At 43.3% G+C, this 23,529-nt stretch overlaps 3 protein-coding genes and 1 long non-coding RNA gene across 4 annotated transcripts in view; 2 read left to right on the top strand and 2 right to left on the bottom strand.

Annotated features, from left to right (window-relative positions):
* LOC311503226 (uncharacterized protein) overlaps positions 1 to 5,398 on the top strand; it is a 33,832-nt gene extending 28,434 nt beyond the window's left edge. The window contains exon 14 of the mRNA XM_084565830.1: positions 55 to 5,398. Within this exon, the coding sequence (XP_084421956.1) occupies positions 55 to 2,340 (2,286 nt within the window). The 3' untranslated portion in view covers positions 2,341 to 5,398. The remainder of the gene's footprint in view (positions 1 to 54) is intronic.
* A 109-nt stretch (positions 5,399 to 5,507) lies between these two features.
* LOC311505079 (tripartite motif-containing protein 16-like) lies at positions 5,508 to 9,915 on the bottom strand. Its single transcript, XM_084568482.1, has 2 exons — positions 9,469 to 9,915; positions 5,508 to 7,684 (listed from the first exon to the last, which is right to left on the bottom strand). Exon 2 carries the CDS (start codon positions 7,524 to 7,526, stop codon positions 5,856 to 5,858), a length of 1,671 nt encoding a protein of 556 aa, XP_084424608.1. The 5' UTR covers positions 7,527 to 7,684; positions 9,469 to 9,915; the 3' UTR covers positions 5,508 to 5,855.
* Positions 9,916 to 13,488: 3,573 nt separating this feature from the next.
* On the top strand, positions 13,489 to 15,948 carry LOC311509642. Its single transcript, XR_014699854.1, has 3 exons — positions 13,489 to 13,815; positions 13,911 to 14,267; positions 15,556 to 15,948. It is a non-coding gene; the product is annotated as an uncharacterized lncRNA (long non-coding RNA).
* A 4,123-nt stretch (positions 15,949 to 20,071) lies between these two features.
* LOC311504573 (tripartite motif-containing protein 16-like) lies at positions 20,072 to 22,094 on the bottom strand. The gene is given in 3 exon segments (XM_084567752.1): positions 20,072 to 21,983; positions 21,986 to 22,007; positions 22,011 to 22,094. Coding segments are annotated over 3 exon segments (1,743 nt in total). The 5' UTR covers positions 22,041 to 22,094; the 3' UTR covers positions 20,072 to 20,292.
* Positions 22,095 to 23,529: the final 1,435 nt, after the last annotated feature.

Raw genomic sequence — 23,529 nt, 5'->3', positions numbered from 1 at the left:
CAAACACAAACTGCTCGACTTACGATGCGTTCCCACTGTGTGGTCCTGTCGTAGGTGAGCGGAGCCGTCGGGTGGCGGTGCAGCAGCGAGAGCGACATGTCAGCGGCCGTGTCGAGACCTGACGAGGCCGGGCTGCTAATGGAGCTCCTGACCCCAAAGTCCCGACCGCGCTCACCCCTAAACAACTCCCACGGTCCTCTGGGACGCTCGCCGAGTTTGCGACGTTCCCGGAACTCTCCGTCAGGCTCGCCGTCTATTGCTGCAGAGTGTGAACTGAACGCACTCCTGGAAACGGTGACTGACCGAAAAGCTGCACAGCAGAGAGGGAGAGCAGAGGCAAGGACAGATTTTCCATCAGACTCAGTCAAATTTGCCTTTGGAAGGCCAGGACTCTCCCCTCAGAGGGTTGCAGCGTGTATGCAGATGGAACCACAAACGCCCTCGTCACCGAGTCCAAAACCCACAAATCATGCAACTTCCTCTTACCTCAGCTGCAACTCTACCCAGACTGGAGTAAACACCACTAATCCTGAAACTAAAATCAAACCTACCTCTAATTCAAACCAGCACTCTGATGACGACGAGAACAGTCGACTCCGCGTGGGTTTTAGCACAGAGGAAACACTCACGGCTAAAATGAACAAATACGATCAGGTTTTTAGTGAACTGATAACATGCAGCGATGAAAAGTTAAAACGCTGTACTGCTGCTGGAAACATGTCTGTGGTTTTAGAGAAATGCACCCTGGTGCCTGAGCTGAAGGTGTTTGACGAGGCCACTGCCCTGACCAGCCACAACGAAGGTCATCCCGCCGGTCGTCACCGAGACGACACAGATTTGGATCAAGGGGCGGTAGACCCATTCAAAGTCCGGAAGGAGACGAAGGACTCTCAAAAATCTGATGTGCAAGGTCCTGAGACAAGTTCTTCCTCACCGCAACGAGACGAAGACAAAGGGCGAGAGGAAAAGGTGGTTGTATGGTGTGTGACAGGTGTGTGCGAGGTTGCCGGCAACATGCACAACGCACAAACACAAAACGAGAAGGATCCGTGTGACAACCAGGAAGGAAACCAGCAATCTTCCTCAACTCCAGCCAATCACATGCCTTCAGAACCTGAGCCGGCCAATGAGAAGCCAATGCCCATTAGCAGCCAACCAGTGCCTGTGTCCCGCTGTGACGACCCGTCACTCCCCGTTTCTTCCCCTGGGTGGCGCCCAGCAGAGCCTGCACCACCCGACGTCACCACAGATGCCTCTGAAGAAGATAAAGGACTGGCCAATCAAGAGGTAGAAGCACAGAGCTCCACCAGTGAGAAGAGCAACGAGGCAACTGAACCAGAACAGTCGGCATCTCGTCACTCGGCTTCCTCCAAACTTTCCACCAAGAACCTCCCGACCTCTAAACCCCGACCAGCTGGGGTTAAACCTTCAAGCCCCAACAACGCCTCTGCAGCAGGCAGGTCCAAGCCCGTCCGAACCCTCACCAACTCTGAGAACCAGGGAATGAGGCGAGTTGTGCCCATCTCTAGGACCAGCCGAGGCACTCCATCCCTAGCCAAGCGTACTGAGAACAGGGGCTCCTCCACAGTGCCCAGCAGTCTGACCGCCTCCAAGCACAACAGCACAATCCTCCAACGAGGAGACAGGCCAGCGACTGCTCCTTCATCCCGACGTTCCAGCGTCCACAAGATGTCAGATTCAAATAACCAGAAGCTTTCAAGTACTCCAGCGTCTGCCCCAGAGAAGAGCCAGAACTTGCAGAGGAAGCCTTCCATCCGAAAGTCGTTGATGAAGCCCAAAGTCCAGGCAGAGGAGAAGATGTGTCGCTCCACACTGCGGGCGCTGGCTCAGGCTGGAGGAGGTGGTGGAGGAAACAGCATCAGTGCTCCTGCCACTCCTTTGCACAAGACTGCTAACCCTTCCTCATCACCACTTCCAAGTTTTGCTCGCAACACTGCCTCATCCTCTTTCAGACGGTCCCACGCCACGCTAGCTCCTCCTGCACCTTCTCGTTCATCCAACGCTGGTTCGGGCTCATCTCCTAAATTCTCCCCCAAGAGCGTCTCACCCGTCACCCCACCTGGCGCCTCCCCAGCTTTTACCCGAACAGGGTCGCTGAGATTTGCCACCTCGTCCAGGTCTTCTTCAGGCGTCGGCAACTTCTCCTCCTCCTCCTCAACACTGAGGAGGACTCAGAGCATCAGGTCGTCTCATGGCTCACCTCTTCAAAACCCAGCAGCTCCCCCTAAAGGCCGCCAGAGGAACAACAGTGGCAGCTTCTCTGACAAATCCACTCATTCAAGGGACTCAGGCAAGGCCACCAGGCCGAGCTGGAGATAACAGGAAACAGTGTTTGCTGTGGCTTCTACTCCGTCCTTATTTACTGGAAGCAGAAGGGAAGTAAAAGGATACATTCCAATATGAATATGACTCCTGTACATGTAGGAAGAAAGGATTAATTCTCAACTAAAAAGTCTATGTTGAAGAAAGTCACATTCCAATATGAGACACAGACATTACTATTTGAGGTTGTGAGGCTTCATCCCAATATCAACAATTTGTCTCCTTTGCATTTCAATCTTGTTGGTGATATAATGATTAATACCAATTAAAAGCACTACGTCATGTTCAGAATGTATCATTTGTTCTGTGAAGTGCATATAATCTGTTTTAATTGACCACGAAGGTCACTCTCTGAGTTGCAGAGTGAAATGTCTCTAAGGAGCTCCAGCAATCATGTCAGATCCAAGCAATGATTTTAAAATACGTTTCAAAAATACGTAATAATGAGACTCTGATAATCATAGTTATTTTCTCAAGGCCCGGTCACACCAGCAAGAGGCACAGTAAAACCTTTGAGATTTAGGGACTAGATGCTAATGGTGCTATAGCTTGTGAGCTAACTGCTAACAGGAAGTCAGTCAGGACCATACTAGTCAATTGCAGGGTTTGTCCTGTACTCATTGAAATTTTGCTCCAGGAATTCAGTAAAGAATTTCTCGAGGCCTGATAGAAGCTCTTAAAGCTAATGAGGTACCGCATTTAGCAGGGTTGTTATCTCAGTCACTAACAGGACAGCAACAGTTTACAAATGTCCTTAAATCAGTTTCTGGAAGAGTTAATAACAGACGATGTCAAATAACAGTGCATTATGTAACAATGCTAACAAGCTACATTAGCATGTTAGTCCAGTGATTGAGGAGAGGACAACAGGGCCTGTATTCCTAAAGATTCTGAGAATCCTCTCAGAGAGCTCCTAACTTAGCCTAAAAATTCCTAGCTAGGAGTCTTAGCTTAGGAGTGATTCCAGGACATTCTCAGAGACCTCTGACCAAGGAATGGACAGAAACTCTTATCTTAGTTGACCCCGTTGCTAGGTATGAGTCATCATTTCAAAACGTGTGATTGGTTGATCCTAAAAGCTAGATAAAAATACACTTTGGGTGATAATGGGCCTAGAATGGACTGTAAAATATAATCACAGAATCTAATCTCTATTAAGAATGTGTAATTATAAATAATATTTTACATAAAAATAAATAAATAGTAAGCTATACTGTAAAATTATCCTACAAAATGTGTGATTATACTCAGGCCCGTTCATTTACCATGCTGGTCATTTTTGCACTTCATCCATTTGGTATTAACGAGGGTAAAATGGCTCAGCTTTCATCAGTTTCCGTGATTGCTAACCAGCCTAGAAGCAAGCAGTGTTGGTTGGCGTTCAAATCTTCCACAAACCGAACAGAGGAACAGTGTTTGCTTCTGGCTCGACTGGTCAATGGGAATAAAAGTGTTTTGAGAGGTAGATTTAGCCCCAATGTCACACTACAAGCCAAGAAGGCATGGGAAAATATAGCACAACAGATAAATGCCTCCTTTCCACCATTTTGTCCTCTGCTTAAGTAACTCCTAAATTTCTTAAAAGTCCTCCTCCCTGCTCTTAACAGATCTCACCTTAGGAGCACTCTTAAGAGCTAAGATTCGTTAGGAATACCTTTTATCTTTACCAGGATCTAGTCTTAACTTTGAGGGGAAATTCTTAGAAAACAAAATGATTCTAAGAATTTTCTTAGAATTTGGCCACTAGGAGCAACTCTTTGCACTAAGAATCTGTAGGAATACGACCCCTGCTCTCTACGCTAATAAGCTACCTCCCATTGCAAAGTTGTCACCTTGACTGCAAACAGACTAATTGAGTTACATGCTGAACTAAAGTCTAAGAACAGCATTCGTATATGCAAGTTCTTTACAGTCTAGGTGGGTGAGTGCTGGATGGAGAGCAGCGGAGATAGCATCCTCCGTAGACGTGTTTGACCTGTACGCAAACTGGTACAGGTCATGGGAGGGAGGGAGGATGGATTTGATGTTTTGATGTTCTACATGACCAGCCACTCAAAGTTCTTCATGATGGTGGAGGTCAGCGCTGTGGGCCGAGTCATTGTAGCTGGATGGGTGAGGGGTCTTTGGGACTGGGATGACTAGAGCTGCTTGCAGGTATGGAGATATGGAGTCATATTAGTCCTTTTTCAATAACAGGAAATAATAATGAAAAAGACTTTTTCGAATCTTTTAAAGTTACTCAATTTTTTCTTGTAAATGCTGAGACTGAATCCCAGCTGGGTGTAAAACTTCAAATGCCTTCATGATTATTATCATGCACTTTCTACATCACTAACCAAGATGACCAAGCTGTGTCAATCTGGCCTGATTAAATTAGAAATTAGACTATTACTTTGTATTTTGACAAAGCTTCATCTCAGAGAATAATGGAGTTGTTTTGATAAAGAAGTGATTAGATTAATAAAGGAGATATTTAAAGAGTCTGATTCAAAGCAACTGTGGCAAGTTTGTTCATATGAGATTATTTGTATGTTTGTGTATCTCCATTCAAGTAGTAATATTTAATATATATACCAATGAATAAAGTATTACTCCTCCAACATACTGCACTCTTTGTTCAGAAACTGTATTTATTTTCCTTCTTTTTCATCAACTTATATTAAGCACCTGGACAAATGCTTAAAACTAATGAATTAATCAAACTTAATATTTCTGTTCAAGACTGAAACATCAGTTCAAATTGATTATCATAGTCTTGTCATATTCCATTTCTTTTATCCTCTTCAAACACAGTTGGATGAAACATTTTAGTGAATCCCTGATAACCCTGATACACTACAGTAAACGGAGACAACCATCATTGTTATAGACATTGTTATAGAAGTATTATAGATTTATATAGACATAGTGGAGACACCTGTTTAAAGATGTTTAGAAATGGATTTGAATTGATTTAACCCTTACCCAAGATTTATCTGCAACTTTCTTTCTTAATTATTTTTTAACCTTAAACCATCTTATTCCATCCTCCCTGTCAGTATCACAAAGACCTCATTGAAACTCTGTGGTGTTTAAACTCTGTCAACTTTTATTAATTATTCAAGGAAACTTTATTAGAAGCACAAAAAACATCAACGAAGAATGTAGAAGAAAAAAACCTTTAGATGCCCACGTTGAGACTAACATAAAGTCCATCCATATGTTTCAATGGAAGAATAAACTGGTTATATTGAAGAAAACTCTTTACATCAATCAATATGTCGACATGATTAGATAAATTCAAGGCTCCAGGGAAAAACAAGTCAACTCCAATACAACGATAAAACAAACAAATGCAAATAAGTTTTATATCAAAGTCAAAATCCTTGACTTTTATTCCTACTCACTAATTTAACCAGAACTAATAAAAGTTAAACACAAATGACAAAAACAGCAGCTTTATTCATCATGTGAAGCTTCAGCTTGAGACTAAAAGACACATTTTAACCAACTGTCCCTGAAGTGACTTCTGTCTATTTGACATTAATCAACTCAGCAGTGGATCCAGGATCAAGCCAAAGTCCAGCATAGAGAGGCTGAGTGAATGTGGTCTGGACTCTGTGGAGGAGAGTCATGGTTTCAGAGACACTGTAGAAAGACAGAATACCTGCTCTGTGATCCAGGTACACTCCTACTCTGGAGGAATCAGGACCTGAGACGGCAGTTGAGACATTGTTGTAGTAAAATATATAACTGGTTGTGTCACAACATAATGACCAAGATTTGTCATTGAGTCCAAAGTTACATTCATCTGAGCTCCCTGCTCTGCTGATATTCTTGTATGCGACTGCTACATCAACTCCTCCTCCTCTCCACTCCACCTCCCAGTAACAACGTCCAGTCAGACTCTCTCTACTCAGGACCTGAGTCCAAACAGTGAATCTGTCTGGATGATCAGAATAAGACTGTTGTTGTTTCATTCTTGTTACTTTTCTGTTCCCCTCAGATAATAACAGCTCTGTGTTTGCTGTGTTTGGATCCAGTGTGATTTCGCGTGAATATTTCAAGAATTCATCTCTGGTCTTTGGCTCTGGTTGTGGCAGTAAAACATCCACTTCAGTCACTGTCAGTGAGATGTTTGTCCATGTCTCTCTCAGAATGTCCTGTAGTTTCTCTCTGGTCTCTGTCACAGCTGCTTTCACGTCATCAAAGTTCCTCAGAGGACGAATCTCGATGCTGGATGAGTGTGTAGACTCACTGTGTGGTGGCAGTGAGGGGTAGTTGTGTAGAAACTGGTTGTGATCCTCTGTGTTTAAGAGCTGCTTCAGCTCGGAGCCTTTCCTCTCCAGCTCAGTCATCTCCTGCTCCAGCTTCTCCTGAAGATCTTTGACTCGACTCTTTTCAGTTTCCTGCTGGGATCTGACCAGCTGCGTCACATCAGAGCTTATTTTCTGGATGAGACGGATCATCTCAGTGAAGATCTCCTGACTGTCCTCCACTGTTTTATCAGCAGAGCCATTGATGGCCTTCAGCTCCTGTCCAAGCAGCTCCACATCTTTCTTTCTCTCCTGGATTCCCTGCAGGATTTCTTGTAGCATCACCTCCACCTCCTTCTGCTTCTCAGTCCTTTCTGCTGCAGCTGGGACTGTTTCATGGCCTTTATGTTCATCCACAGAGCAGAGATAACAGATACTCTGCTGATCAGTACGACAGAAAATCTTCATCACCTCATCATGACGAGAGCAGATGTTCTCCTGGAGCTTCTTGGAGGGCTCCACCAGCTTGTGTTTCTTGAATGGAGCTGCATCATAGTGAGGTTGGAGGTGTTTCTCACAGTAAGAGGCCAGACAGACCAGACAGGACTTGAAGGCTTTCAGCTTCCTCCCAGTGCAGACATCACAGGTCACATCTTCAGGTCCAGCATAGCAGTGATCAGCTGGAGCAGCTTGGAGTCCAGTCTTCTTCAGCTGCTCCACTAACTCTGCTAACATGGTGTTTTTCTCCAGGACAGGCCTCGGTGTGAAAGTCTTCCTGCACTGAGGGCAGCTGTAGATTCCCTTCTGGTCTTCTTCATCCCAGTGGCTTTTAATACAGTTCATGCAGTAGTTGTGTCCACAGTGTATAGACACAGGATCCTTTAGTGGATTCAGACAGATGGAACAAGAGAAGGTTTCTCTGTCCAGCTGAACTCCTTTCTGCTCCATTTCACCTCTCAGTGTCGACGACTGTGTGAGTTTCTGTTTGCTAGAAGTCAAACTAGTCTGAGCTCTGATCTGAACAACATGTGATTCTACAGTGAATGGAGCCTGTCAGCTCTCACACTTCACCACATGCTGGTTAGACCCATCTTCAATGTAGAGATCTGAAGAGGAGAGAAAAAGGAAACGTGAGGAAATATGAGTGGAGCTGCTCCAGGAAGAGGGAGTGGTTATCAGACGTTGACTAATTCCAGGAAGAGAAACAGTTTGAAACTTTTTACAGCAGAGCACATTTAAAAACGTTGGTCAGCTAAATGTTTAGGTGGTAAAATGAGCTAAAACACAGTTTGATTACTGTTGGGACCTGAACCTGGTGGTGAGCTATGGAAGCTCACCATGCATAACCAAGTTAACCGCATGTTTGTATTTGTCTTTGAAACAAAGGGAAGCACTGGAAACCTCAAGTCCCACAATCCTCCAGGTGTGAAAACTGACCCAACAGTTCACTGGCTGACAGTAGCATGTGACCTCTGAGGTCATCAGGTCATATAAAATGCGCTGTTTGGCCTGTGTTCTTTCTCTTACTCTCTCCCCCATTTCAACTCCACACCTCCACATGGAGACCCCCAGCTGCTCGGCTGCAGCTGGCTGCCAGGTAGTCTGCTAACAAAGAGCAACTACTCCAGGCCTGTTCTCCTTACAGCAGCGAAGCGAGATCCTGCTTGAGGAATCTGCACCAGCTCTTTTAGCCAACAAACAGAAGGTTTGCAGGCTAAACCCCCGAACAACAGGAGCCACGACGAGTTAGCATTGAGCTGCTAACAAGCCACTTCAAAGGACTCCAGGAGTGGCTGGTTTCCCTCAAACGTCTGCCATCAAGAATACACAGCAAGGACTTCAACGTTTCCCAGCTCGGCCCTTCATTCAGGAACCGCCAGCTAAAGGAGCAACACACCAGAAATTGACTTTTCCACCAAATCTGGTTGTATGACCTGGGCCTAGTCAAGCTAAGCTAAGCATAGAACTAGAAACGTTGATTTGATGTGATATTTGTTTTTACTGAGTTGTTGTGATCGTAAGGTTATAATAGTGGTTTGATGTTAGTTTAGGTTGTGCAACACACAGACTCAGGGTCTCTTGCATGCTAAACTAACCACCCTTCCTCTAACCTGGCACCTCATAAAACTCTTATCATATTCCACACGGGCATTCAGCCAGCACATGGTCTGAGTGTCCCTGCTCAGCAGCCATCTTGTTTCCTTTGTGTTCAAGGCCTCAAGGACCCAGCGGCCATCTTGACACACCCACACCCACATAGAGGCACGTACACACACACACACACACCTGTATAAAGTCCACTGTAGTTAGATAATATGTTTTGACCTTTTTTCTTGTTAATAAATGCCTTTTAAACATACCTGTCTGTTTAATGTTGCACAAGAGTGAATAATGCCAAACTCTACACTGTCAAGAACTCTAAATTCTTTCACCTTAACTAGTTGTTAATGTGGTAATTTTGGTTATAGTCATTAAGTTAATTATTAATCAGAAATCCATATTCACAATTTAGTATATTTTATGAGACTGATTTGATTAATTTGGTATCTTTTCCCTTCGTAGAAGAGTGTCGCCCCGAGATGATCTAGTAATTCAGATTCAATTAATTAATAATAAATAATTATTTTTGATAATTATTTATTATTCATGATAGCCAAACCCCAATATTGAGTGCCTTAGTACACAGGCCCAACATTACACATTTTCATGACTACTATAATTCACATACATTCGATGAAACAGAGAAAATAACCACTGCAGTAGAAGTAAGAAAATCACAAACCCCTTCACTACATCCTTCCGTGTGAGGAACACTCTACGAGACGAAGGCAGATTATAATCCAAGTCTACCACAAAGAGAAGGACATGAATGAATGCTCCAGATCTTTACCTGTTGATTGTAGTTTTCTTCTAGTTTCCTCCCTGTTGAAGTATTTCTAGATTATAAATATCTTCATGCAGAGTGAGACACCACTGAATAAACTCTAAGGATTGTTAAACATGGCCATCGTAGAGTTAAACTAAAGACTTCTTCCTCCTTCCTTGTTGTTGTCGTCAGTGTTGCCTGACGTCAGTACAGCTGCTTCAGAACTGGTGCTTCATGGGAAATGCAGTTCTCCTGCTGCACAGTCTTCAAATGTCCAGGACTGTGTTTGTGTTTAACGTCTGTCATCCTTATAAGACAGTCACTGATCTGCAGCTTGAGGCCAGAATGCAACACAAATAATCTTTACCTTTAAATAATTGATTCATTGAGATAAATTCCTCATATTTGACATAAATAAATTGTTCATTCTGTCCTCGCACTCATACAAGGACTTTTACTGAATACAAACCCATGAACCTTGTGTGCGTTTTGTCGTCATCAGCTGGAGAAGGAAGGTGACGAGCTGATGGACTTCTTCTGTGAGGACAGAGAGACGTTCAGGCTGGACGACTGCTTCGGCATCTTCCACACCTTCTGTTCAAAGTTCATCAATGCCGTCAAGGTACGTTGGGTACATTGGGACGTTTAGGTTTAGGCTTTATTACAGGCACAGAGAGAAACTCAGCATCAGCTCCTCTTTAGTCCATGTTTGATATGACTTTAGATTTTCTGTGGATTTCATGACTTGTTTGCTTCTTGTTTGCTGGACAGTTTTATTTCCTTTTTGCTGGTGAATCAGTTTAAATGTTGAAAAAGTCTCAGTGAGATAATTAGATTCAAATAATGACGTGGCTTCACTTGTTCTGATTGTTCTCATCAAAAGGTTATTTGCTCCACAACATTTACATTTGACTCTGCTGACACCTAGTGGCCAAAGACAGAAACTGTCTCATTGGCCCAAAGTGCAGTAACTGACTTGACAATTATTTCGGTTATATTTCAGAGCACGATATCATGAGTTGATTATATATTTTTTGTTAATAAAGGGTTAAATTTTGAATTAAATATGAATTTGTTTCTGCCTTTATTAACTGTCACAGAGGGAGCATCCTGTATGTTCCCAAAGACTGGATCAGTTCAGATTCTCACTTGTATCTCAATAAAATTGGTGATGTCTCTGAGTGTAGCTCTCTGGTTGCGTCTCTCCAGCAGTTCACAGGCTACAGTAGTTACAGTAGTTTGAGAATCCATATGCAGTAAACACTTCATTTATCATAGCTACCATCCCTCCTGTTGAGACATGACAAGGTCCATAGCTCAATAAAGCAGCGTACTTAAATAAAACGTTGGTGTCTTGAAAACCTGCCCAGTCTGTCTGTATTTTGTGCCCATTCCCCCAACATGTTTCACTGGTACTGGCAGCAGCAACATATCTATTCCCTGGGAAAGTCATCTTTTTGGAAAGTATTCATTTTTGAGCTTGTTCAGAATGACCTCATTGTCAAGTGACTTATATCACCAAAATATGTAAATTCAGCCATGTTAAGAATAAGAATAAGGAAAAGAAAAGCTTTAGTATTCTTGCAATGGGGAAATTTAAGTTTGCAGAAAATATATCAAGAGTAAAAAGCAAAGGGTATGAAAGATAAATAATGAAATAGAATAGGATCAAAAAAAAAATTCCACAGATTGAAATGTAAGATATTGCACAGACTGGTGTAACTGAGCGTCTCATCCGTCACCCCACCTGGCGCTTCCCCAGCTTTTACCCGAACAGGGTCACTGAGATTTGCCGCCTCGTCCAGGTCTTCTTCAGGCGTCGTCAGTAACTTCTCCTCCTCCTCCTCCTCAACACTGAGGAGGTCTCAGAGCATCAGGTCGTCCCATAGCTCACCACTTCACAACCTAGCAGCTCCCCCTAAAGGCCGCCAGAGGAACGACAGCGGCAGCTTCTCTGACAAATCCACTCATTCTAGGGACTCGGACAAGGCCACCAGGCCGAGATGGAGATAACAGGAAACAGTGTTTGCTGTGGCTTCTACTCCTTCCTTATTTACTGGAAGCAGAAGGGAAGTAAAAGGATACAGATTCTTTAAAGGTGAAGCTTTGTCAAGATACTTTTGAGGTTGCTAATCCTTTAGGATCTGCAAAGCAAAAACACAAAGTAGTAGCTGTCTACTTCACTCTGGGAAATTTACATCCACACCAGCGATCCACTGTTGATCAGATCCAGCTGGCACTGCTCTGCATTGAGAAAGACTGTAAATATTTTGGAGTGGATAAAGTTTTCACTCAGCTTGTGTCAGACCTGTGTGAGTTAGAGTCAAAGGGCATATCTGTTGATGGAAAGACATATAAAGGTACTGTTGCATGCATCATGGGAGATAACCTGGGCTCCCACATGACTGGTGGCTTCACAGAACATTTCAGCTTTGCTCAGTACTTCTGTAGATACTGTCTGGTCACAAAAGCTGAATTTCAGTCTAACCCTCTCACAGTATTCACTCATAGGGATCCTGCTGGTTATAATGAGACGGTGCAGTTTTTGGACAGTCACCCTGAAGTGACCATGCACCAGGGCATTAAAGGCAACAGCGTTTTCAACAAACTGTCCCATTTCCATGTATGTCAGCCAGGACTGCCACCCTGTCTAGCACATGACCTGTTTGAGGGTGTGGTTGACCATGATGTAGCATTGTGTTTGCAGTTCTTGATTCAAACAAAGACGTGGTTTGGTTACGAGTTGCTAAACAACAGAATCAAAACCTTTTCTGGTGAAAGCAGCGCTAAGTCATAAGGCTGTTCCCAGTAAGGGAGGAAAGCTTGGAGGCCATGCAGCCCAAAACAGGTGGCTGCTAAGGTTCTTGACTATTTTAGTGCATGACACAGTTGAAGATGCTGACAGTGCTGTATGGCAACTTGTACTTCTTCTGAGGGAAGTTGTTGAATTTGTCCGTGCACCTTGCCTTTCACAGTCGCAGATTGCTTACGTGAAGGTTCTGATCAAAGAGTATGTGGAAATGAGGCAAGAGCTGTTTCCACATGTAAGTCTTAGACCAAAACACCACTATCTGCTTCACAACGCTGACTTGAGTTGTTGACACAATCATGCCGACTTCCGTGAATTCAGGCTGTAGGGGGCGCTACAACCACTACATGTTTATATCCCACAAACCACCACAGTAAACTGCTTGACTATAATAATCTGTGGATGACTCCTTACAAGCCCACCAAGTTTCGTGCAATACGGTCTATAGGGGGCGCTACTGGTGACTTATGTCTCTGCGTTCTGCTTGGAGATGACTTCGCCACGGCATGGACGCCTTTATGATCGCTTGTAATTATCTAGTTTTGTTTTTTGTTCATAACATGGATTTGTTTGATTGTTTTCCACCATAGATGAATAAAAATAGAATCATATACGATACAATATTCACAGCATTGTGGGATAAAGCAGTTATTATCCCCGTCATGTTGTAGTGTATTACTGATAAGACATGACCAAAACACGGTGTTGTGATTCAGCCGCTTCATTTCCACCCACGGGGTGTTAGCTGCTCAGGGACCATCACCTCCTGACGACGGAGGAAGAGCTGAGGCTCGGTTGGCCGGCTTGGTCCACTCGTCTCAGGAAACACTGTGTCATGCTCCGCTGTGGTCGTTAGAGAGAGATGTTCATGTGTTTGACTAGTTCCACCTGTACAGTGATTGACACTTGACTCTAGGGTTGTGGGTTTGATTCCGATATTGACAGAGGCCATGTAGCTATGATGGAGCCACAGATTGAAGTCTTATTATTTTGTTCTCTTCTTCATCTGTTATTAATCAGGCCTTCTGTGTACATTTGAGGGGAACTTTGAAAATTCTTCAACGTATTTCTATTCGATACATTTGAGTTTGTTCACATAATATAGACGTCAAAGTTCTGGAGTATAAGAGTATTTATCCATCTCAAGCTTGTAAGCATGTTGCTCTGTATTACAGTTTAATTCATTTAAATGCATGTATAGCTAAAATACTTTTACGTTTCCTTAGAATTTTCCTGGGAATAAATCCTGGCCAAGGGTCCAAGGTGGAAAGAAGGAGCAAAGCAACAACACATACCACCAAGGTTGATGAAGTTCCTGTCTGACCTTAACACTTTTGAGAACTAATGTGTTGTGGTCCTGGGTTTCCAGTGCTGGTGTTTTTGTTCTCTTCCCCCCCCCCCCCCCCCCCCTCTCTCTCTCTCTCTCTCTCCCCCTCATTAGGCTCACCTGGGCAGTTATTCTGGCAGAGTACATGACACAGCTGCGACCACTCTTCAATCAAACACTCTTTAAAAGGTTGGCCGTGGCTTCCCTCCAGTGCCAGATAATTCCACATGTCACGGTTTGTGCTTGTTCTCTTGTTTTCCCCTTGCGCCTTCAAGGATTATCTTTTGCTAACTTTGGACGTATCTCTTGTGTTTGTTCCCTACCTTCCAGTGCCTCACAGGGAGAGCCAGAGTCCTACCCCGGCAGCCGCTTTGAGTTTTTCCTGGAGTTTCACCTGGAGTTTCCAGCGTCTTCTTTCTGATGACGCTGGCTGCTCCAGCAGAGGCTAACCCAGCAGTGGCGCCCCTTCCCCGAGAACCATTAATTCTGGGGCGCACCCACTTGACTCCGGCAGGGCAGCAGCGACAGCTGAGACGTGTCTATGTATATATTGCGGCAACAAGAGGCACATAATGGTCAAGTGCCCAGAACTTCAGTGCGCCGGAAACTCCTCACCACGCCAGAGAATCCCGGTGGTCCGGTCTACGCCTACTTCGGCCAGAACTGGTTCCTGCACTCATCTGAAAGGTATGTTGCTCCGGCCCCATCTCGCCATCCCAGTCCGTGTGCTGGTGGACAGTGGGGCCGACGAAAGTTTCATTGACTCAGGTCTGGTTCAGCAACATGATCTGCCCCTGCGGGAATTGGACGCACCCAAGGAGGTTTTAGCCATAGACGGCCAAAGATTGACATTAAACACACACAAAACTGAACCACTGAAACTTCTGTTATCCGGTAATCATCCAGTGGCAGCTCCAGATATTTTCTGTTGCAGGTGCTATGGGGATGCTCAACACTTAAGAGAAGGTGCTTTGAATTTTGGTGTGTTTCATTATGGAGGTTGCATTGGACCACCCTTGGTATATATACACACGTACACGCCCGCATTAACTATACTCGTTCTGCGAATATATGTAAAATTATTCAACACAAGTAGGAAAACTAAATAAGGGACACCTCAGAAGTTGTTGCTTTGTTGTCTTCCGGTATCTTCTTCGCAAGCAACAGTACCTCGACACGTACTTTTGTTTCTAAATACGGAACGATTCCCGCTGTCATCTCATTGGTCTCAGAGCAGGAGACGGCCTGGGAATAAGTTTACCTTAAATTTTCATATAAAGCGCCCTGTTACTCATTCATTCATTCCATTGACATTTTACACACTATTGATTCTCATGGTAATACAGGACAAAGTGCGTCCCATTCCAGCAACGGAGCAGCAAACAGCAGCAACAGACACTGTGTACGCTTCGGCCTAAAATGCTCCGATCACGAAATCACACAGCCAGTTACCAACACTAGTCTAATGATGAATAATTGCTAATATCACCTGCACCAAACCATAATGTTAGCATCCCCAATTGAAACCACCGCCAGCGATTCTCTTTCGTCTTCATCCCAGCGTGTTTGCCTCGTTTCCCTTCAGGTTGTGACTCAGAACGTGGACGTTTAGGGAGCAAAAACTTATCCATTTTGGTGTAATTTACTTCCAAACTTGCTATCAAAAACCAGCTGCCATACGTTAAGGTCAAAGGTTCACAGCGGGCTGCGCCCATTGGCCAAAGAAGCCTTGTGTTTTTTGTTTGTTTTTTTTGTATATTATTTAATTCACATTTTTAAACTACATGAAAAAGACTATTCAAATATGATATTAAAGTATAAATATAAAAATTCACAGACATTTCTTGGGGGTGCTGGGCGGGTGCTATGGCTATTATAGAGGGAGCTACAACACCACCTAGCTCCTCCCTGGCGCTGCCACTGTAATGATCAAGAACATATTGACCTCCATGTTATCTCCTCTCCTGTGACCCAGGTGGTGGTGGGGTTACCTTGGCTGAAAACTCATGACCCTCATGTGGACAGGGGAACATCCACGATACAAGGATGGCGTCACCACTGCCATGCTCACTGCCTCCGGTTGGCGATCCCCGGTCCAGACTCCAGGAACCCCACCACACCGGAACTGATTAGATTGGTTAACGTAGCCCAGGATTATCATGACCACCAGGAGGTTTTCAGCAAGGACCAGGCTCTCTCCCTCCCGCCTCACCGCCCTTACGACTGCTCCATAGATCTCCTTCCAGGATCACCTCTCCCATCCAAGCGTCTGTACAAAATCTGCAAACCTGAGAAGGAGACTATGGAGAAGACTATCACGGAATCCTTGGACGTCGAACTTATTTGGCCCTCTTCCTCGCCGGTGGGTGCAGGTTTTTTTTTTTTTTTTTTTTTTTCTGTAAATCTACGTATTTATCCGTTATCAGGTTGACAGAAGGTGTCCGTAGAATAACAGACAATGTACTGGCAGAAAATTACTTAAGTGTACATGACTGCCCAGTTACAGCTAAAGGTGCCTATTTTTATGAGAAGATGGACCCCAATTATTGACTATCTAGCCAAAGACTCTTGTACCTCAAAGTTTATAGAACTAGATAAGTGGACATGTCCTCTACCTTTTATACAGTGATATCTCTGGGTGACAGTCGAGACCCAGTGCCAAGATGAGTTTTTGATTTCTTCTGTCATGTTAATTGACTGTTAATGTTCTTTAAAGGCAATCAAAGTAAAAAAAGAAAAGAAATGGATTTGAATTGATTTAACCCTGACCTAAGATTTATCTGCAACCTTCTTTCTTAATTATTCTTTAACCTTAAACCATCTTATTCCATCCTCCCTGTCAGTATCACAAAGACCTCATTGAAACTCTGTGGTGTTTAAACTCAATTATTACAATGGAAATGACAGACACAATTAGAACGGTTTAGGGAACTGGACCCTGATGCAGACAGACACAAAAACTAAGGCAGTAAAACAAAAAAAGAGTTTATTAACTCACGGAGGCACCACAGGAACACACGGCATGGACACAGACGAAGACTGAGGTCAAATACATGAGGAAACGAGACACAGGTGGGACAATCGCATACACTTGAGACACACGAGGGACTCACAGGAGGGAGAACACAGGAGGACAAGACATGGAACTTCAAAATAAAACAGGACATGAACAAGGAAGTGGAGACAAACCATGGCACAACTTGTGTTGTGCTAGGTATTTTTTTTGTTTGTTTTAGAAAAAAATAACAAGTAGGCAAAAACTTACCTCTTGTCTAATAAGAGCCCACAGTTGTTTCCTCCTGAGAAAGTTCTCTGGCCCAGGAAAAAGGTCTCTTAACTCATCCAGACTGAGGGGGTGGAGTAAGGCCTCATCTATGCTGGCAGCTGTAAACAAAGCCAAGTCATTAACAAACCCATTTTTACCTATACATTTAGCACTAATCAACTTGACAAGGTAAATAAAGTCCAATTGCAGCGTCTGTGCTGTTCCATCTACTATCTAAGAATAAATCTAAATAAAAAAATAGACACTTGGAGTTTTGAGATAGCAAAATAGCTGAATTACATTTTGTTTCTGACATCAGTATCATCATGCATAATCAATAATTCAGTTAAATCGTAATACACATCAATATTATGTAGCACATGCAGCAACACCTAAACATAAGTAGATCACAGCTTAAAATGGACACCCTTGGGTGTTTAGTGGGTGGAGCCTTCCCAACTAGTAGGTTATCAAAACACAATTAATAGACAAAACATAGATAAAGAGATATCACTAGAGAGAGAGAGGGAGAGAGAGAGAAATAGATTTCAATAAAAGCACACAGAAATGTCCAAACTTCATAGAAAGGGGGAAAAATCACATTCCTCATTGAGGCCAGGGAAAGAGGTCGCCTTGAGTTCACTAATCCAAAAGGTTTCTCTTTGGAGAAGGGTCCTTAGATGGTCTCCACCCCTCAGGGGTTTGGAGACTACCTCTATCACCATCACTTTGAGGGAGGAAGACGAGGGATGACCTGCCTGTTGGTAGTGGACCGCCATGGGATAAGCAGGATTTATTGTCCTTATGGCGTTCTTGTGTTCAGCCACTCTGTCCTTCAGCCTTCTTTTAGTTCTGCCGATATAGAAGCAGCCACACTCACACTCTAATCTGTAGACTACAAAGGTAGTGTTACAATTGGCAAAGGCATTGACAGTAAAACTTGTATTGGAAAACACATCCACAAAAGTAGCAGTTTTAACTACATTTCCACAATGGTTACAGTTCCCACATCTGTGATTCCCTTTAATTTTACGTAGCCAGTGTTCTTTCTTTTGAACTGTAAGGTGACTATGCACCAATTTATCTCTCAATCTGAGTGCTCGTTTCAAGCAGAATGAGGGAGGATCACGAAATACCTCCTTCAGTGAGGGGTCGACTTGAAGTAAGGCCCAATTGCTCTTAATTATGTTTTTAATTTTCAAAGCTGCCTTACTGTATCTGGTGGAAAAATAGACTTGATGATTGCTCTTGGGTTTCCGTCTTTTCATTAGTAGGTCATTTCTGTTGTATTGGTCGGCCCTCATTTTGGCCTGTTGAACCACCTCTGTCTTGTATCCCCTTTCCTCAAAACGTTTAGCCATCTTCACAGATTCAGAATAAAAGTCATCTTGTGTGTCACAAATTCTTTATGTCAATCAATTTTTTTCTCACCTGTGACCCTGTGACCCTGTGACCCTGTGACCCTGCATAATCATCCCTGGTGGCCTCTGGTCCACTGTCTCCTCTCCCACCCTGCTCTTTCTATTGTGGCAATAAAGACTTAAAAAAAAGTGGAAAGCAACATTTTGAAACAGAATTAGGAATACAGTAGTATTAGAATTTAACCACAAAATCCCTTTAATGCCATCAATATTTTCTCTCAGCCAGAGACATTATAAGGACTTAAGTTATTTTCTCCTCACCTGCTGTGAAGACCCTCCGTGACCATCCCTGCTGCTGGCCTCTGGCCCACTTTCTCCTCCCTCACCCTGCTCTTTCTATTGTATAAAGATTAAAAAAATATCTGCAAAAAAATAGTGAGCACATGTTCAGTGCAGAAATTAAGGAGGAGTAGGTTTATAACTAGCTAACTCAACATGTTAAATGAATTAAGTGGTTGTAATGGCTGTAAAAAGTGCGGGGGATGGAGGGCACAGAGACAGGAAGTGCGGGGGACATGTCCCCCGTGTACTCCGCGTCCGCTACGCCCATGATGAAACCCTTGAATATTATGTGAAAATGCAAAGTAAAAAAGTCGATGAGAAAAGTCGTTGCGTTGTTGCCAGGTTTCGGTCAAACAGAGAAAGTCTAACTTACGGTCAGTGAGGACATCCTGGATAAGATGTCCCTTGCTCGTGTGTGAACGGACGGTTAAGCAGACAGAAGTTGTCATGTTTGACGGGAGTGTTGGCCGACCGAGCCAGGCTGGCTAACATGGTGCAATCAACAACCCGGTCGGCGTTTCTGGGAGGATGACGAGTGGTGGACCAGAAGGATTTTGTTGCTTTGAAGTTGTCGAAATGGAAATTTCCGGCGAGACCCCCGATGGATGTATCTCTGGCGAGGCAGGAGAGCGATGTGCAGGTGGAGGTGAAGAGTTGCCGGCGGAGGCTCAAACAGGTGACAGCGGAGGTGGAGGAGCTCAGCGGTTGTGTGTTGTAGCAAACCAGACACGGGTTGATGGAGAAAGGACAGGAGAGCCCAGGTTAATGCAGACCAGATGTAGATCTTGGTAGCCCACATTATGCTGTACGACGGCCACAAGGAGTCGTGAAGCCGGGTGGTGTGTCCAACAGGTCACTACAGGCTATTAGCCCGCTCACACACAAACACACAGGAGGAACAAACAGATCGTAGATAATCCAAAGGTAGTGGAAAGTTTAGCTTGTACTTGAGTGAAACTGCACAGTCCATAGGGCTGTAAGGCCATAGAAACACTTTAAAAGTTACCGGAGAATAGCGGCAGCAAGACTCGCCAGCGTCCACTCAGACCTAGATAGAACTAGATAAGTGGACATGTCCTCTACCTTTTATACAGTGATGTCTCTGGGTGACAGTCCAGACCCAATCCCAAGATGAGTTTTTGTTTTCTTCTGTCATGTTAATTGACTGTTAATGTTCCTTAAAGGCAGTAAAGTTACCTAAGATTTATCTGCAACCTTCTTTCTTAATTATTCTTTAACCTTAAACCATCTTATTCCATCCTCCCTGTCAGTATCACAAAGACCTCATTGAAACTCTGTGGTGTTTAAACTCTGTCAACTTTTATTAATTATTCAAGGAAACTTTATTAGAAGCACAAAAAACAGCAACGAAGAATGTAGAAGAAAAACCCTTTAGATGCCCACGTTGAGACTAACATAAAGTCCATCCATATGTTTTAATGGAAGAATAAAGTGGTTATATTGAAGAAAACTCTTTACATCAATCAATATGTCCACATGATTAGATAAATTCAAGGCTCCAGGGAAAAACAAATCAACTCCAATACAACGATAGAACAAACAAATGCAAATAAGTTTTATATCAAAGTCAAAATCCTTGACTTTTATTCCTACTCACTAATTTAACTAGAACTAATAAAAGTTAAACACAAATGACAAAAACAGCAGCTTTATTCATCATGTGAAGCTTCAGCTTGAGACTAAAAGACACATTTTAACCAACTGTCCCTGAAGTGACTTCTGTCTATTTGACTTTAATCAACTCAGCAGTGGATCCATAATAAAGTGGACAAAATCCAGCATAGAGAGGCTGAGTGAATGTGGTCTGGACTCTGTGGAGGAGAGTCATGGTTTCAGAGACGCTGTAGAAAGACAGAATACCTGCTCTGTGATCCAGGTACACTCCTACTCTGGAGGAATCAGGACCTGAGACGTCAGTTGAGACATTGTTGTGGAAAAATGTATAACTGTTTGTGGAACAATATAATGACCAAGATTTGTCATTGTATCCAAATCCACATTCATGTGAGTCCTCTGCTCTGCTGATATTCTTGTATGCGACTGCTACATCAACTCCTCTTCCTCTCCTCTCCACCTCCCAGTAACAACGTCCAGTCAGACTCTCTCTACTCAGGACCTGCCACCAATCAGTGAATCTGTCTGGATGATCAGAATAAGACTGTTGTTGATTCATTAATGTTACTTTTCTGTTCCCCTCAGATAATAACAGACGTGTGTTTGCTGTGTTTGGATCCAGTGTGATTTCACGTGAATATTTCAAGAATTCATCTCTGGTCTTTGGCTCTGGTTGTGGCAGTAAAACATCCACTTCAGTCACTGTCAGTGAGATGTTTGTCCATGTCTCTCTCAGAATGTCCTGTAGTTTCTCTCTGGTCTCTGTCACAGCTGCTTTCACGTCATCAAAGTACCTCAGAGGACGAATCTTGATGCTGGATGAGTGTGTAGACTCACTGGGTGGTGGCAGTGAGGGGTAGTTGTGTAGAAACTGGTTGTGATCCTCTGTGTTTAAGAGCTGCTTCAGCTCGGAGCCTTTCCTCTCCAGCTCAGTCATCTCCTGCTCCAGCTTCTCCTGAAGATCTTTGACTCGACTCTTTTCAGTTTCCTGCTGGGATCTGACCAGCTGCGTCACATCAGAGCTTGTTTTCTGGATGAGACGGATCATCTCAGTGAAGATCTCCTGACTGTCCTCCACTGTTTTATCAGCAGAGCCATTGATGGTCTTCAGCTCCTGTCCAAGCAGCTCCACATCTTTCTTTCTCTCCTGGATTCCCTGCAGGATTTCTTGTAGCATCACCTCCTTCTGCTTCTCTCTCCTTTCTGCTGCAACCGAGACTGTTTCATGGCCTTTATGTTCATCCACAGAGCAGAGATAACAGATACTCTGCTGATCAGTACGACAGAAAATCTTCATCACCTCATCATGACGAGAGCAGATGTTCTCCTGGAGCTTCTTGGAGGGCTCCACCAGCTTGTGTTTCTTGAACTGAGCTACATCATAGTGAGGTTGGAGGTGTTTCTCACAGTAAGAAATCAAACAGAATAAACAAGACTTGAAGGCTTTCCTCTTCCTCCCAGTGCAGACATCACAGGCCACATCTTCAGGTCCAGCATAGCAGTGATCAGCTGGAGCAGCTTGGAGTCCAGTCTTCTTCAGCTGCTCCACTAACTCTGCTAACATGGTGTTTTTCTCCAGGACAGGCCTCGGTGTCAAAGTCTTCCTGCACTGAGGGCAGCTGTAGATTCCCTTCTGGTCTTCTTCATCCCAGTGGCTTTTAATACAGTTCATGCAGTAGCTGTGTCCACAGTGTATAGACACAGGATTCTTCAGTAGATCCAGACAGATGGAACAAGAGAAGGTTTCTCTGTCCAGCTGAACTCCTTTCTGCTCCATTTCACCTCTCAGTGTCGACGACTGTGTGAGTTTCTGTTTGCTAGAAGTCAAACTAGTCTGAGCTCTGATCTGAACAACATGTGATTCTACAGTGAATGGAGCCTGTCAGCTCTTACACTTCACCACATGCTGGTTACACCCATCTTCAATGTAGAGATCTAAAGGGGAGGGAACAAGGAAACATGAGGAAATATGAGTGGAGCTGCTCCAAGAAGAGGGAGTGGTTATCAGACGTTGACTAATTCCAGGAAGAGAAACAGTTTGAAACTTTTTACAGCAGAGCACATTTAAAAACGTTGGTCAGCTAAATGTTTAGGTGGTAAAATGAGCTAAAACACAGTTTGATGACACATTTTCATGACTACTATAATTCACATACATTCCATGAAACACAGAAAATAACCACTGCAGTAGAAGTAAGAAAATCACAAACCCCTTCACTACATCCTTCCATGTGAGGAACACTCTACGAGACGAAGGCAGATTATAATCCAAGTCTACCACAAAGAGAAGGACATGAATGAATGCTCCAGATCTTTACCTGTTGATTGTAGTTTTCTTCTAGTTTCCTCCCTGTTGAAGTATTTCTAGATTATAAATATCTTCATGCAGAGTGAGACACCACTGAATAAACTCTAAGGATTGTTAAACATGGCCGTCGTAGAGTTAAACTAAAGACTTCTTCCTCCTTCCTTGTTGTTGTCGTCAGTGTTGCCTGACGTCAGTAAAGGTGCATTAGAACTGGTGCTTCATGGGAAATGCAGTTCTCCTGCTGCACAGTCTTCAAATGTCCAGGACTGTGTTTGTGTTTAACATCTGTCATCCTTATAAGACAGTCACTGATCTGCAGCTTGAGGCCAGAATGCAACACAAATAATCTTTACCTTTAAATAATTGATTCATTGAGATAAATTCCTCATATTTGACATAAATAAATTGTTCATTCTGTCCTCGCACTCATACAAGGACTTTTACTGAATACAAACCCATGAACCTCGTGTGCGTTTTGTCGTCAGCAGCTGGAGAAGGAAGGTGAGGAGCTGATGGACTTGTTCTGCGAGGACAGAGAGACGTTCAGGCTGGAAAAATCTCCCAATGGGGTAAGAAAAATTTACTAGGTTAGAATTCTTAAAACTAGACAAAAAACCTAGAATTTGAGCAAACTGAGCTCACTACAAGCAATGCAATATATTTATTTAAGACAGAGTAACTTAAAATGAGAAACTTAGTCTCTTAATTAGCTGACTATTAGAATTTATATCTTGAAATAAGATTAATAACTAGCAAAAAGACTCTTAAAATGAGCATTTTATTCTCTGAATTGAGATGACTTTTAGAATTAATAGCTTGAAGTTATTTTAATAACTAGCCAAAACAGTTTAAAACAAGACACAATATCTTAAAACAGCACAATAAAAATAAGTTCATTTGTCTCAAATTAAGGCACCAGAAGCATCTTGTTTTCAGCATTTCTTTCTTTATTGAGTCATTTTAATCAACTTCATTCAACACTGCAAAAACAGCCCTACTAGAAAGATTCTTAAATTCTTAAAATAAGCACAAAGTTCT

Source organism: Chelon labrosus, assembly GCF_963514085.1.
Source record: "Chelon labrosus genome assembly, chromosome: 1".
In the NCBI taxonomy this organism is placed as follows: domain Eukaryota; kingdom Metazoa; phylum Chordata; class Actinopteri; order Mugiliformes; family Mugilidae; genus Chelon; species Chelon labrosus.
Note: the sequence above shows the minus strand (reverse complement) of the source record. Positions and strands in the feature narration are given on the sequence as shown.

What these genes read in the sequence shown, in the direction of transcription:
- LOC311505079 (XM_084568482.1), bottom strand. Translation starts at nt 7,526, where the DNA reads ATGGAGCAGAAAGGAGTTCAGCTGGACAGAGAAACCTTCTCTTGTTCC.